Here is a 15,185-nt window from a genome sequence, read left to right as displayed (position 1 = left end):
AGCTCAGTACTGCAGCATTACCAGTCTGTGCCGCAGGGCTGTAACACAACTTTAGGCAGGAGCAAAAAGAAAAGATGTCGGTTGGCCAAGAAGCAGGTGGCACATTTGCAGCCCTAACTCTGATTGTGTGCGTGCTGATGTGTGAAATCTGCAAGTAGTGATTATGCTGAATATTTATAAGTTGGCCAAGACAGAGCAGCCCTTTTCAGACATGCAGGGAATGCAGGGGAGGATATCGGGCTGGCGCTTCTGCCCCAGTCCGGTTTTATACACTTCTGCTGGATTATCTGCCTAGACCGGGATCCTCAACACTTCTGAGCCTGCAGGTACATTTGGAATTCTGACACAGGTGGATGGGTGCAGCCGCAGCTGCATGGAGGAAGCTGAAATGCAGGGGAGAAGAGGGGTAATTTTAAAATACACTGAGAAAGAGGAGAGAGAATAAAACCCTGTGGAAGTAGTTGCTGCTGCAACAGCTGAATTTTAATGCTGGGCAGAAGCCCCACCTGCCTCCACCCACTTTTCAAAAACATTTGGTGGGCACTAGAAAAGCCACCGCGTTGGGGACCCCCCAGCCTAGACAGTACAGAGCAAAAGCCAATGGACAGGTTGTGCATTTATGTGTGTGGTGGGCTCCTTGTAAGCAGATGGGCAAGTCGGTGCAAAGAGGAAGCATGATCTCAGTTCCTTTCTTCCCCATTTCTTCAGTAAATATTTGCCTGATGTCAGTGGGTTTGATCCTCAGAACTTCCTAATGAAGGAGTAAACTTTGGGGTAAGAGAACAGAACTAGAGTTGGCTTTTTTTCACTTGGGTTAAGAGATTTTGCTAATAGAAGATCTTGGATTTATATTCCACCCTGTACTCTGAATTTCAGAATCTCAGAGCGGTCACAATCTCCTTTACCTTCCCCCCTCACAACAGACACACCCTGTGAGGTAAGTGGGGCTGAGAGAGCTCTCCCAGAAGCTGCCCTTTCAAGGACAACCTCTGCCAGAGCTATGGCTGATCCAAGGCCATTCCAGCACTGCAAGTGGAGGAGTGGGGGGAATTAAACCTGGTTCTCCCAGATAAGAGTCCATGCACTTAACCACTACACCAAACTGGCTCTGCCGTGTTCATTAGGCTCCATCCCTATGCCATAAGGGACAGCCCTGCTGTGTCCTCTTGATTCATCATTAAGTGCCATCTTATAATGCCCCACCACCACCAGGTCTGCTTCTTTTGAGAATCTACCCCTTATCTCTCAGCCTCCACCTTCTCAGCCCCCAAGGGCCTGGGATTTGTACTCTTCCCATCAGCATGCATTCAACACGGCAGGGGCTGAAGTGTTTACTTCTAGCTAGCTTAATATGAAGCCACAATGCAAACCATAGAATCGTCCTGCATTCCAGTCTAAGCCAGTCATTGGCATCCTCTCCTCTCCCCGGTCATTTGCTTTTATTCCAAAAGGGCAGAAAACACGGCAGAACCTGTTTCATTGTGGATCAACAGACGTTAGCAGCGCCAGATGCAACATCTATTATGATGAAAAGCGATCCCTTTGGAAGTTTTGCTCAGGACTTTGATCTCGATCGACGACATTTTTATCCTGCCCTTCCTCCAAGGACCTCGAAGGGGTGTTCTCCTTGCCTGCATTTTATTACCACAGCCCTATGAGGTAGGTTAGGCAAAGGGAGAGTTGCCCCGGGCGACCTTCATGGCAAATAGGCCTGTACATTTATGTTGTTTCGCAAAATCTGCAACATGGAATGGTTCAGGACATTCTTGCAGAGGGAGCGAAGCTGCACTGGAATGGGTCAACTCGTGAGAAGACTATTCTTAGGGATAAAGTCTTTCCTGTGCTGATTGTCTTGTTGCCTTAAATAGAGAGATCTGTACGCACTGTTCTGGTTTTGCCCCTGTTGTGCAACTCTAGCCCAACTCCATTGTTTGTCTTACTTCACTGTTAGATTTACAACATTATCATGAGAGCCCGGGGGGTGCAGTGGTTGAAGTGCTGGATCATGATTGGGGAGACCCAAATTTGAATCCCCACTCTGCCACAAAAGTTTCTTGGGTGATCTTGGGCCGATCACGCACTCTCAACCTAACCTACCTCACAGGGTTGTTTTGAGGACAAAACAGGGGAGAGAATTATCTGCGTCCCTATCCGGGGGTGGGGGGAGGGAGTGGCATATAAAGTTAACTCATCTTATAACTGGCCGACTCTTTGCCTGCTGTTGCCTTATTTTGCAGTCGATTTACTAACTGACTGACTCTTTCATACTTGTAATCTGCCTTGGCTCCCAGTGAGAAAGGTGGCCTATACATTAAAACAACAATAGCAACATCCAGGGGTCGTTTTGCAGAGAAATAGGTGGTGGAGCTCATCCGGGGATCGTTATGCAGCTGCACCTACTATTCAATGGGCAAGGTGAGAAGGAACCTCAGAAAGGTTCAGGAGCTGTGTTCCTGTGAGCTCCTACTGAATCCGAGGCCTGGCAACAACCCTAGCCTGATTCATCCTAACCCTTTTATTCCACAGACTTAGCTGTGTTACCCCCAACAGGAAGCCAAAGAATACTGTGGCATCTTAAAGGGTTAACAGACTATCATAAGAAAAATAGGCCTGATCAAGTCTCAATGTGCTTCAGAAGCAATGGCGCACCGAAGATGAATTAAAAAGAAAAATCGGGATGCTTGTGTTGGTGGCGGGACCAGTCTGCTAGAAGCACAGAGAAAGGGAGCTTGGAGGGAAGGGAAATTTCCAAATGGCCACTCCCCCCACAGCATGCTTCATACATCTGTGACAAATAAAGGACCATCCCCCTCCCTCCCATCATGCATCTGGAGCCTCCATAGTCCTTCAACACAAGCAAAAGCGAAACAAACCCTTTCCCCAGGGAGCTGCAGGTCCTTTGCAGACAACTGCCAGCATGAATTCAACATCCACACCCTAAAACTCGACACAGGAGACAAGCCAAAAAGAGGAAAGGAAGAGCCCCCCTCCCCGATAGGCTAATGTAGGCTGGTTGCCCTGGAAGGCCCAGAAGCAGCAACTCCCAAGGCTCAAACCTCTCCTGGTTCATGCCCTGCAACAAACGGCATTCCAAGACACGCTGCCTTTGAATGTGGAGGTTCTATTTAGCCAATGCAGCCAATAGCTGCATTCCACAGATACCATTTTTAAGGCCATTTAAGCTGCTGTCCACCTCAGTATCTTTTGACAGACAACTCTTTTGCAAGTGGATTAACTATCAAGTAATGAAGTATTTTCTTTGTTCTATCCCAGATCTACTGCCCAACAACTTCAAACACTGACTTCTCATATTTGGGGAGAAAAGGTTCTCTCTATCCCAAGGGTGCCAAACATGCAGCCTGAGGGCCGCATCAGGCCCCCAGAGGGCTCCTATCAGGCCCGCAAGCAACTCACAGTCATCTGCTTCCTTCTCTCTCTCTTGCTTCCTTCTTCATCACAGCTTGCCTTGCCAGGCTTGCTCAGTCACACAGGAACTACAGAGCAAAGCTTCTATTTTCTCCATTGGCTGACCATTGCATGAAGTACTGTATGTACAAAAGCTTGCGGTGCCCAGCCATTTCATGTTTCCCCCTGGGTCTTAGGCTCAAAGCACTTAGGCTCAAATTAGGGTTGCAACTTACAGATACACCCCTGAACATCACCTGAACATCATACTTGAAGACTGCTACAGCACAGACATTGTCTCCAGATTTTGTTGCAGTAATTCGGAGCAAGAGGAGTCAGTTATCAGAAATGGTTAAATAAACAAAATATTATTAGGGTTTGTAGAATCTTTCGGGATCAAGTGCCGTGTTCTTCTGGAGAAAGTTTTCCTTCCAGAACTTCCAAACTTTCTCCAGTAGAACACAGCACTTGATCCCGAAAGATTCTACAAACCCTAATGATGTTACCAGCCGTGAAAACCTGAAATCTTTGAAAACAAAATATTGCAAGAGAGCTAATCTATAAAGCATAAGTTAAGGTTTTTTTAAAAAAAATTGTGTTTGTCTGTGTCCTTTATAAAGTTTATCTCTCTGCTACCAGGCATTACATTTTATGACATACATGGCCTGGCCTGACAAGGTCTCATTTATGTCACATCCAGCCCTCATAACAAATGAGTTTGATGTCCCTGCTCTATCAGTTTTCTCCAGTTTGGTGTAGTGGTTAAGTGTGCGGACTCTTATCTGGGAGAACCGGGTTTGATTCCCCACTCCTCCACTTGCACCTGCTGGAATGGCCTTGGGTCAGCCAGAGCTCTGGCAGAGGTTGTCCTTGAAAGGGCAGCTGCTGTGAGAGCCCTCTCGGCCCCACCCACCTCACAGGGTGTCTGTTGTGGGGGAGGAAGGTAAAGGAGATTGTGAGCCGCTCTGAGACTCTGAAATTCAGAGTGGAGGGCGGGATATAAATCCAATATCTTCATGCATAAGTTCATCAACTGCTATCATGTCCCAACCCCAGTGATCTTTTCAGTACTAAAAAGCTCCATGGTCTCTAGACTTTCCCCATACAGAAGATATCCCCACCCCTTTGATCTTTTTTGTTGCCCTTTTCTGCACTTTGCACAGATGCACTGTGTAACTGCCATGAACCCTAAAGTCAGTGAAAAACTGCAGTAAGAATATTTAGCAATTTATTTGCCACGCCTAATGCCTTCAGAATGCTTCACACATTATTCCAGTCCTTTTCCAACGACCCTGTAAGGTAAACCAGTATGATCATCCCCCAGATTTGGTGATGGGGGTCAAGAGAACAGTGGGTTGGCTTTGGCTGCAATGAGATTTGAACGGAGGGCTTCCTAGCTTGCACTTTGAGCCAGGAGATAACTCAAGAAACTCAAGCTTGATTTGCGTAGGCCACTCCTGATCTCCGAGCAGCAGGGGATAAAGTGGCTCAAAGATGTTACTGTTGGGGCCACAGCCGCGGAGACCCTGCTTCAAATTGCTCTCTCCTCCTCCTCTGCCTTACACAGTTGTTGCGAAGGGAAAACAGGAGAACCCAGGAGAATCCTTGAGCCCCTTGGAGGAAAGGCAGGATTAAAACAGGATCAACAGAAAGAAGTGCTTGGAGATCGTTATAGAGCAGGCAACAGAATACACATCTCAGGCAGCACTCTAGTAAGAATCTCCATTGCCTGTAGATGCCTCTATCTAGGTGGAGCCCGCCCAGGGGTCGTAAAACAACTGTGTGGACGCTAACAAACCTCAACCCTTAGCTTCCCAAAACCAGCTTTTGTTTGTTCACATTCAGGGATCGATAAGGGAGGAAAACACCCAGCCCATCACTTCCAGAAAGCAGCCTGAGATCACCATGTGGTGAAGACACTCCCACCGCAGTCTTCCTGACACCACACTGCTCAAGTAGGACCTTTTGGGGGTTTTTTTCTTTGCATGCCTGGGAAGGAAACGCTGGTCCCTTCCACCAGCTGCCTCGGTTTGGGTCCCCCACAAACAGACTTCACATGGTCAGGCCCTGGAAGTTCGGCTCACTGCACAGCGGGAGAGAGGCCTGCTGGCTCAACAGCTTCTCCAGGACGTTCAGCTCGGCTTCTCGCTTCTCAATGTTGTCCGAGGGGGTCCAGGACATGTCATGCTGCAGTTTGTACGCCCCAAGGAACTCGCTGGGGCAGCTGGGGCCCCAATCCTGTACAGGAGAGGGAGAAAAGACAAGCTCACAGCAAGACACAGGCAAGATTCACGAGGCAATGGTTTCCTGCGTTCTCTCCCTTGCCTCTAGCGAGGAGATGTGGAATGATGGAGAAGCCGCATGGTAGTCTTTCCTGCATTTTCCATCTCCCAACCCCACCCCACCCCCGTGGCTGCCATTAAACCTTCCTCGAGGGCAATGGAGAGCTTTTCCAAGCTTTTTTTTTTTAAAAGAAATGTATAAGTGACTGTATAAGGGATATAGTAAAAAAGGTAAAGGTAGTCCCCTGTGCAAGCACCAGTCATTTCCGACTCTGGGGTGACGTCGCATCATGACATTTTCATGGCAGACTTTTTACAGGGTAGTTTGCCATTGCCTTCCCCAGTCATCCATGCTTTCCCCCCAACAAGCTGGGGACTCATTTTACCCACCTCGGAAGGATGGAAGACTGAGTCAACCTTGAGCCGGCTACCTGAACCCAACTTCCACCAGGATCGAACTCAGGTCATGAGCAAAGAGCTCAGACTGCAGCTTTACCATTCTGCGCCACGGAGCTCTTGCTCACTACCAATTTTAAGCTATAGTAATATCACTGCAATTGACACATTACCTCTATCTTAAGGCTACAGCGATATGTCAATTACCATTTTTTTACAAAATACCCCCAAAAGTCCCTTGGTGGTGAGAAGGGGAAAATAATGGCCACTGGAGACAAGGGAAATGGCATCAGGGTCTGCAGTAGCTTCAAAAATTCACAACTGCAGTCTTTTGTCAAAAGATCTTAGCAAACCGAGTTCAGGAAAGACTGTAGCAGTCAGGGGGAAATGAGACCATTAGGGGACAACATCATGCGGATGCTTCTCCAAAACAAAACCCCAAACACTTCGGTTTAGACATGAAACCAAAGTAAAATCTCTGTATAGATGCAATCAGGGCTTTTTTTTTTTTAGCAGGAACGCAGTTCCGGCTGGCTTGGTGTCGGGGGGGGGGGGTATGGCCTAATATGCAAATGAGTCCCTGCTGGGCTTTTTCTACAAACAAAGCCCTGTGTGAAACAGTGGTGACATAAGGGTGTGTGGCCTAATATGCAAATGAGTTCCCGCTGGGCTTTTTCCACAAAGCAAGCCCTGGATGCGGCCATTGTAGGTTCTGCACAATTAATCTTTCTCTCTCTCCGTCTGTGCTACTGATGCCACTGACTTGCTGCTGAGTATTTTCATCCTAGACACTCACAGCATCCTATGGTTCCAAAGACAAAGCTCAGCTCAGCTCAGCTTCCCCCTTCTTGCCAATTTCCCTTTAACAGCTTAATCCATTACTTCCTTTCCTCTAATCAGTCGCTTCCTGTTCTTTCTCAGCCTGGCTGCAGCCCTCACGAGTCAGTGGCTAATTACCAGCAAGAGAGCGTTTGAAAATGCGGTTCTCCCATCTGCAGTCAGAAGTGACTACCTTGGACCCCACACCTTCCCCTTTCTGCAGCATGCAGAAACCATGCCTGGACGCCAAGGATCTGGTGTGGGCCCTGCTCGCTCTCTCTTCTGCCACTCCATGGAACAAATTCTGAATCCTTCCTCCATCCTACGAAACCTTCCTCCCTTGGAAGAGCCTTTAAAGTTGGAGGCAGGCCCCTTAAGATGAAGGTAGTTCCCACACCTTGTAGTTCCCACAACCCTAAAGTAGGATCCAGAACTCTGTTTTCAAAGTGAGGTACCCATCATCCCCATCTGCATAACAAAGGAGAAATCATGGTGGGCTAGTCATGCCTATACATAAAAGCCATGTCCCGGTAGTGGCGATGAAGATAGGAAAGATGTTTGCCACTCCACATCTACAGTCAGCAGGGGTCAGCTTGAGCTCTCCCTTCACCAGCATCCCTTAGGGTAGCTCCAGTTTGCTATAGTGGTTAAGCGTGCAGACTCTTATCTGGGAGAACCGAGTTTGATTCAGAGGCTTGTTCCTTTGAATGTGGAGGTTCCCTTTAGCCATCATGGCTAGTAGCCACTGATAGGCTTGGCTTATCCTCCATGACTCTTACCTAATCCCTTTTTAAAGCTGTTTATTCCTGTGGCCATCACTCCATCCTCTGGCAGCGGGTTCCATATTTTAATCACTCTCCGTGTAAAGTAGTGTTCCCTTTTATCTGTCCTGAATCTACTGCCCATCCAGCTTCATTAGACGGCCTTGAGTTCAAGTATTTGAGGAGATGGAGAAAAAAATTCTCTCTGATAGGAACAAGATAGTTTCTGCGGGCAGTGAACACAACCGATGTCTGAGAAGGGAAAAACGTGGCTTCACGTATTACGTAATCAACTAAAGGAATTTTAAGGCCGCTAGCTTTAAAAGGGGATTAGAGCATCTCAGGGAGGAGAGGTCTAACAGGTATTAGCCACGACAACTCAAGGGACTCTCCACTTTCAAAGGCAGAGCAGCCCCAAATACTAGTTGCAGGGGATAGGAGGCTACAACCTTTAGCCTCTGCGCTCTGCTTTGTAGACCCTGTGAGGGTTCATTTGCTGTGGGCAACTGAATAGGATGGCCTGATCCAGCAGGATTCTTCTTATGCTCTTTTCCAAGACCACCGCAGAGAGAATAATTTGATCTACAGCTATTAGCCATGCTAGAACCTCAAGGTTCTGGTGCAGTCTACTTCCAAATATCACTTTCTGGTGCGGAGAGGGGGGGGGGGGTAGTTGCCTTCATGTCCTCCACGTGGGGCTCCCATAAACACCTTGTCAGCCAGTGAGGCACTGGAACCTTTGGTCTAAACCCAACCCAGCTTGCCCTTATATTAGCAGGATACTTTTGGCTACCTTCGGTGATAAGATGGAGAAATATCTCTGCCCGCTTGCCCTTCTGTACAGGTAGTAGACGTTCCCTGGCCTCTTCACAAAGTTGCAGGCGACATGATGCAGGTCGCCATCTCTGGAAGCCTCCTGCAAAACCTAAAACACAAGAGAGGTGCTTATGGTCCAGCTCCCTGCCTGCCTCAGCTCCCCTCTCTGTAAGAAACTGCAGCATGCTCAAAATACATTAAGCAAGGTTTTCATAGCAGGAACTCCTTTGCTTTTTAGGTCACACACTCCGGGTGTAGCCAATCCTCCTGGAGCTTATAGTAGGCCCTGTACTAAGAGCCCTGTAAGCTCCAGGAGGATTGGCTACATCAGGGGGAGTGGGGCCTAATATGCAAAGGAGTTCCTGCTACAAAAAAAGCCCTGACATTAAGCATTTGTTCAACTGGGTGAATGCAGCCGCGGTGTGACCCCTCTGGAAACCATAAAGAACACCAAGGGATCCCAGTGTAAAATGCAAACTAAAATCACAACCCTCCATAATAAAAATACATGAACAATTATTTACTCTGCTGAAGATTAAACAAGCGACAAACGCTTCTAAAATATCTACCGGAATGACAAAATTCCAGCAGTGTTATCTTTTGCTAAATTTGTGCTCCTGATAAAGCCTAGAGTTCCACAAAATAGGAATGAAATTACAACAAAAATACTGTGGAAAAGCAATAAAAGAATTGTGAAAGTACTTAACAATTCTAATAATTATTCAGTTGTGATTCACCAGTATTACAATGCAACTCATTACATGCTACAAAAGTTCATAAATCTCAAATTCAATGTGCAAGGACAGAAATAAAGTTCATAAAAGATTCTCTGTTCCTGTGTGTCAATTTCTTGACTTTAAAGCACTCAAAGACGTTCACCCGACTCCGCTGGAAGAATAAAGTGCTATTCGAATGCAGACGATTTAAATTTTAGAAATCATTTCTTCACTCTTGCAGATGTTATATTGAAACTTTCATCAGTTGTAGAAGTTCTGAAAATAGTGGGTCATGATAAGTCTCTGACAGTAAAGCTGCCTATAGTACTGTTTCAGATTCCTTTGTCTAAGAGACACCTCCCACATTCCTGCAACCAAAAAACAATCAAACTAACATGTGTTTCATCCAAAAACAATGTATCCAATGTATTTTATGCTATTAAAATTCTAACAACTCACCAACATCCATCGAAACACTTCTTACAGCACTAGCTCTGGAGAAAACTCTCAAAAGTTTCCCCTCACATTCTAACCTTTTATTAGCACAAATCGAAACAGCTGGTAAAAAGTTTAAAGTGACCATTTCATCAAAAGGAGCTGGAAATCCTGAGCTTCTCACAATTCAAAAGTATTCCAACTTATAAATAACAAGGTAAGTCTAAAGCAGAATTTAGCCCACCAGGGCTCAAGTGCATTCATTTTAAAAATAAGAGCAGCCTCTTCCCTAAGTAAGATCTTTTGAATCTCGTCTTGAGTTTTATTTACTCCTTGACATTTATACAAAACACAAAACTTCATGTCCCTTTCAGTATGGTTTTTGGACATAAAATACTGAAAGGGACATGAGGTTTTGTGTTTTGGATTGGCTACATCAAGGTTGTGCGGTCTGATAGGTAGAGCTCTTTTCTAATAAGGAAAGGAGGCTTGGTTCTATTAAGAACCAGGCCTCAGCTGATGAAGACTCAGAATGGGATGACATCCGGATTCCTGTTCCCACTACTGCAAATATTTTCCTAGCATTGTATATATTTTCTTACTGCTGTCAATATTTTTTTTTTGCTATTTTAGCTTTTGGCCACATTTTGTCATTCCCACAGATGTTTCACATCTGTTTGTTCCCTGTTTAATCTTCTGCAGGGTAAATAATTTATCCCTCCGAACCCCAGGCAGCAGGTCACATACGCTGAGGGGGCCTTCCCTCGTGACCTCCCCTTCCCACCCACAGATGCTCGATTCCACAACCTGCCCGCATGCCTCCCCTTTCTTCTGCCCCAGCTGCAATTCAAGAACGTAGCAATAACCAAGCAGGGTGGCCCATGGTGTTCCCTCCCAAGGGCCATTATCTTCCCAATGCTTCTTTCCACTTTGGCAAGCCAGGCTTTTCTCCACTTCCTTTCCAATGGGGAGGAAGGGGAGGAGGGAGAGGAAAGATCTCTGCAGGAGCAAATGACATTTGAGAACCACTGGGTTTCCCAGGCCTCAATCACGATGGATTTCTCATTACCTTCCGGGCTTGTTCCTGCAGGTAGCGGATTTGTTCCGCTATGACAGTCAATCGGTTACAGGCGTTCGCTTGGACAAAATCATCTGCCTGCAGGGAAGAAAGGAATTAAAGCCTTAAGAGGGACTTCCAGCCAGTACCTCCGCAGAGGCAGCAAGATTAACATTCTAACCTACTAAAACAGTGTGCCGCACTGGCCCAGTCAATTTACATCTGCGGTTGCTTCCCAAAGGAGGTTCTTCCTGCGATTGCTTCCCAACTGGAATGCTGGGGGTTTTTTAGATCTTCCACACAACATCCCCCTAATTGTCCACTTACCAGGGCTTCCCCATCCTAGGCACCAAGGGTCATTTTGTAGAAATAAAAGTGGTGGAGCACATCCAGGGATTGTTATGCAGCTGCTCCTACTATTCAATGGACAAGGTGGGAAGGAGGAGGTGGAACTCTCAGAAAGGTTCAGGAGCTGCGCTCCTGTGAGCTCCTGCTGAATCCAAGGCCTGCTTGGTACACTTTTGAATGCATGAAGCTGCCTTAAAGCGAATCAGAACTTTGGTCCGTCAATATTGGCACTGTCTACTCAGACTGGCAGCAGCTCTCCAGGGTCTCAGGCAGAGGTCTTTCACATCACCTAACGCCTGATATTTTTAAACAGGAGATGCCGGGTATCGGGCCTGGCACTCCTGCATGCCAAGCAGATGCTGTACCACTGCACCATGCTCCCTCTCTCTCCAACCAGGTTCTACTGTGATCTTTTCCTGAAAAAAAAAATACAGTCCAAGCAAATTAGTGGGCCTTCTGGAGGGATAAGGGCATGTTTTCAAAGATCCCAGCCGCAGTGGTGGCATCTTCCTTCTGTCAACCAGCCACTATCACCATTTTCCCTGACACGCCACCAGAGGGCTTTTTGAGAGCTTGAAAAAAGTGCTACAGGAACCACTGAGCTTTTTTTTAGCATTCAAAAACACTTCCAGGGGAATGGCAAAGGCGAAATGCAGGGGGAAATGCAGCTGATGGAGGAAAGTATGCAAAGAAAATCCCCCTGTGGATGCTCCACTACCAATGCAAACAGCTCTGCAATCTTAGCAGCAACAAATGCAGAATTCTCCCCCTGTGGATAAGTCATGGATTGCATGTCGGTTTGCAGGCAGGACTCACGTGGTAGAATACTCCTCCATAACGAAAACCCCATGCACACAAAAACCTAGTATATCAAGATCTTTTTTCACAGATGTGCTAGTTTTCTGCATTCAGAGACTTATTTAGGAGTCTGGAGGAGCAGTCAATCATATAAGGCCTCATGCGCAGTCTGAAGCAACATACAGTGAGCGTTAAGTCAATGTAGAGAGGGGATGTGGTGCCATGGCAGAGCATCTGCTTAGCATGAAGGTCCCAGGTTCCATCCTCTGTATCTCCAGATCAGATAGTAAGTAATGGGAAAGGCCCTCCCCTGAGACCCTGGAGAGCTGCTGCCAGTCTGAGTAGACAATGCTGACTTTGATGGACCACTGGTCTGATTCAGTATAAGGCAGCCTCATGTGTTTGCTATGCTGCACACACTCTAATATAGTTCTCCTGACTGGCTTTCCAACTGGTCCCAGTACTTACTTTGCATACTTCTGTGCATCAAAATGTCACAAGGTAGACCTCTGGCATTAAATTGCCTTTAACCCCACAAGTTTTCTTTTTCTCTCTGCCTTTCTGTGTTATGTATAAATATCTGTTCACTGGATCCACTTCATGCATCTGATAAAGTAGCCTCTATATGTCTCAAAGGTGCCACAAGCATCATATGTAGCCTACGGTGGTTTGCAAAAACAAAACAAAAACAAGTCAAAAATATTCTTGCACGTGCTAATATCTGGGATTGGTTCTAGCAGAAGGCATTAGATGACTTCTGGATTAAGTCAAGAGACTCTTGAATTTTCCTGCCCAGCTACTGAAATTCCTAATGGAGACACTGAGCTTCTGATGCAAATGAAGGAAGGCTCTTTGCACATGCTTGGAATGACTCCTCGAATGCAGGACTCTCATCCCATACACAGTATTTTCTAGGCTCACCACTGCAGGCAGCTGAGTAGAGATTAAAAAGCTCTTGCTTTTAGCCCTGCTAGAAACACATGAATGTGTGCAAATCCCCTTTGTGATAGAGGAAAGGTGGGCTTCCTGGCCTAAGCCATTGCAAAGCACAGGAAGATCAAAAGAAAGACGACCACAAAGAAAGAGCTATGGATCACTCTGGATTTTAAAAACTGTACATTTAACGATCCAGGTGGGTAGCCCTGTTGGACTGAAGCAAAAAAAACCCCAGTTTTATTTCAGTGGCAGCTTTAAGATCAGTGTGCATGAACACAAAAGCTTATACCCAGAATTAAACTTCGCTGCTCTTAACGCTGCACTGGAATCAAACTTTGTCTATTTAAAGAAACATCTTTCCAACAGGCAGCTAGGGACTGCAGAGTGCTGAATTAGGTCCACAGGGAAGTGGGAAGTGAATTGCTGCCCAGTGATGTACAGAATAGCCCTTTTTTGCAGTTCAGTGTCCTTGGTACAATCTTGTGGAATCAAAGATTTCAGGTTTTCACGGCTGGTAACATCATTAGGGTTTGTAGAATCTTTTGGGCTCAAGTGCCGTGTTCTACTGGAGAAACGTCTGGAAGAAAAACTTTCTCCAGTAGAACACGGCACTTGAGCCCGAAAGATTCTACAAACCCTAATCTTGTGGAAATTTGTGCACAGTCAGGACACACACCTTGGAGCTCTTATGCATGCTAAGTGCATGTGGGAGGAAGCCTAAGCCCCATGAACTCCCTTGAAGCTGAACCTCTGACTAAAGGAGGTGCACTTAACATCACTACCCACAACACCCATTTAATGGTATACTGCTGGTGGTGTGGGGGATCCAACAGTACAGAATGAAATGCAGGTATATTTTTAGTCAAGCTATCAAAACTAAATCAGTATTTGGCTTCATGGGAGAGGGGATGGAGAAGCAGGGTGTTACTTCAGAAGACACCTAAGTGCGTAATCACTTTACACGTGCATAGCACAGAGGGGGAACAATTTACACATGCATTGCTTGATTGTTGTTAGCCGCCCTGAGCCTGCTTTGGCGGGGAGGGCGGGATATAAGTACAAAGAATTAATTAATTAATTAATAGAAGGAAGAGGCACACTGCACGTGCTGCAACACTGCACATGCCTGTTTGTCTCACCTGCCTTTTCCTCAGAGTCAAACAGGGAAACGAGGCCCTGCACACCTACTCAGAGGCCAGCAGATGAATCGGGAACACTGAGTGCCCTCCCAAACAGTGGGAGGAACAGGACTTTTTTTGAGCAGGAATGCAGTTCCGGCTGGCTTGGTGGCAGGGGTGTGTCCTAATATGCAAATAAGTTCCTGCTGGGCTTTTTTTTTTACAAAAACCCTATGCAAAACAATGGGGACATCAGGGGGTGTGGCCTAATGTGCAAATGAGTTGCTGCTGGGCTTTTTCTACAATAAAAGCCCTGGGGAGGAACAAGAACACTGTACATGCTCAGGGCCACGGGGCAAAGGGAGCTCTGCGCGTAATCAAGGCGGTCAAGAGGTCGTTCTGCGGACACCCAGGAGCAGGAAGTCCTGGGGGCACTCTGCACACGCCCAGAGGCGCCCCACCTTCTGCACTTCCTCGGCCAGAGCCACCAGGTCCAAGGGATCCACCTTCTGCGAGACGGGCGTCAGCTGCAAGCCCCCGAGGCTCCCACGTTCAACCAGCGACGAGCCCAGCAAAGACGGACCCGAAGAAGCCTCGCCGCTGTCAGCAGTGCCCACCCCACGCCCGCCTTCCCCGTTGACCGCCATTCCTCAGCCCCGCCTGCAATGACTGATTGGAGAGCTATCCTCTGACGTTACAAAACGAGGCGGGGCCCCCTGTCTTGGGGGAGGGGCTTAGAGGCTAAGCCAGTCCGGTAAGGAGAGAGGGGCGTGGCTTACTCTGTTCTCCAAGTTCGCAATTTCCGACGAAATCTCGCGCGCTTGACCTTACGGACTCACGGAGGCCCGGCGAGGGGGCGTGGCTTAAAGGAAGAGGCGGTGCCTGCTCCTGACGACAGCGAGAACTCTAACAGCAGGAGGCGCGCCTTTTGAATAGGGGCGGAGCTTTGGTTGCCTACCCATCTGGCCTTTGTGGCCAGAGCAGGAGGACGCTGAGGGGGTGTGGCCTGCGAGCGCTGGGCGGGGCCGCTTTGGCCGGAGCTTTGGCTGCCTACCGATCTGGCCTGAAGAGGGGGATGCTGAGGGGGTGTGGCCTGCGAGCGCTGGGCGGAGCTTCGGTTTCCTACTTTTTGGCCTGAAGAGGGGGATGCTGAGGGGGCGCCTGCGAGCGCAGGGGGGCCTCTTGGGGGCGGAGCGTCGGCTGCCTACCAATCTGGCCTTTGGGGCCTGAAGCGGGGATGCTGAGGGGGTGTGGCCTGCGAGCGCTGGGCGGGGCCTCCTGGGGCGGAGCTTCGGTTG

At 47.6% G+C, this 15,185-nt stretch overlaps 1 protein-coding gene across 1 annotated transcript; it reads right to left on the bottom strand.

The window, feature by feature from the left end:
- Positions 1-4,619: 4,619 nt before the first annotated feature.
- Positions 4,620-14,584, bottom strand: C18H1orf50 (chromosome 18 C1orf50 homolog). Its single transcript, XM_060258745.1, has 4 exons — positions 14,349-14,584; positions 10,700-10,786; positions 8,457-8,588; positions 4,620-5,643 (listed from the first exon to the last, which is right to left on the bottom strand). Exons 1-4 carry the CDS (start codon positions 14,532-14,534, stop codon positions 5,458-5,460), a joined length of 591 nt encoding a protein of 196 aa, XP_060114728.1. The 5' UTR covers positions 14,535-14,584; the 3' UTR covers positions 4,620-5,457.
- Between the last annotated feature and the right edge of the window lie 601 nt (positions 14,585-15,185).

Source organism: Heteronotia binoei, chromosome 18, assembly GCF_032191835.1.
Source record: "Heteronotia binoei isolate CCM8104 ecotype False Entrance Well chromosome 18, APGP_CSIRO_Hbin_v1, whole genome shotgun sequence".
Lineage (NCBI taxonomy): Eukaryota > Metazoa > Chordata > Lepidosauria > Squamata > Gekkonidae > Heteronotia > Heteronotia binoei.
This window is presented reverse-complemented; position numbering and strand designations above follow the sequence as displayed.

Excerpts from the sequence above, each read along its gene's own strand:
- C18H1orf50 (XM_060258745.1), bottom strand. The coding sequence starts at position 14,534 with ATGGCGGTCAACGGGGAAGGCGGGCGTGGGGTGGGCACTGCTGACAGC. Across the intron at positions 8,589-10,699 it reads TGCAGGAACAAGCCCGGAAG|GTTTTGCAGGAGGCTTCCAG; the intron begins GTAATGAGAAAT and ends CTTGTGTTTTAG. Across the intron at positions 5,644-8,456 it reads TCTCCATCTTATCACCGAAG|GATTGGGGCCCCAGCTGCCC; the intron begins GTAGCCAAAAGT and ends TCTCCTGTACAG.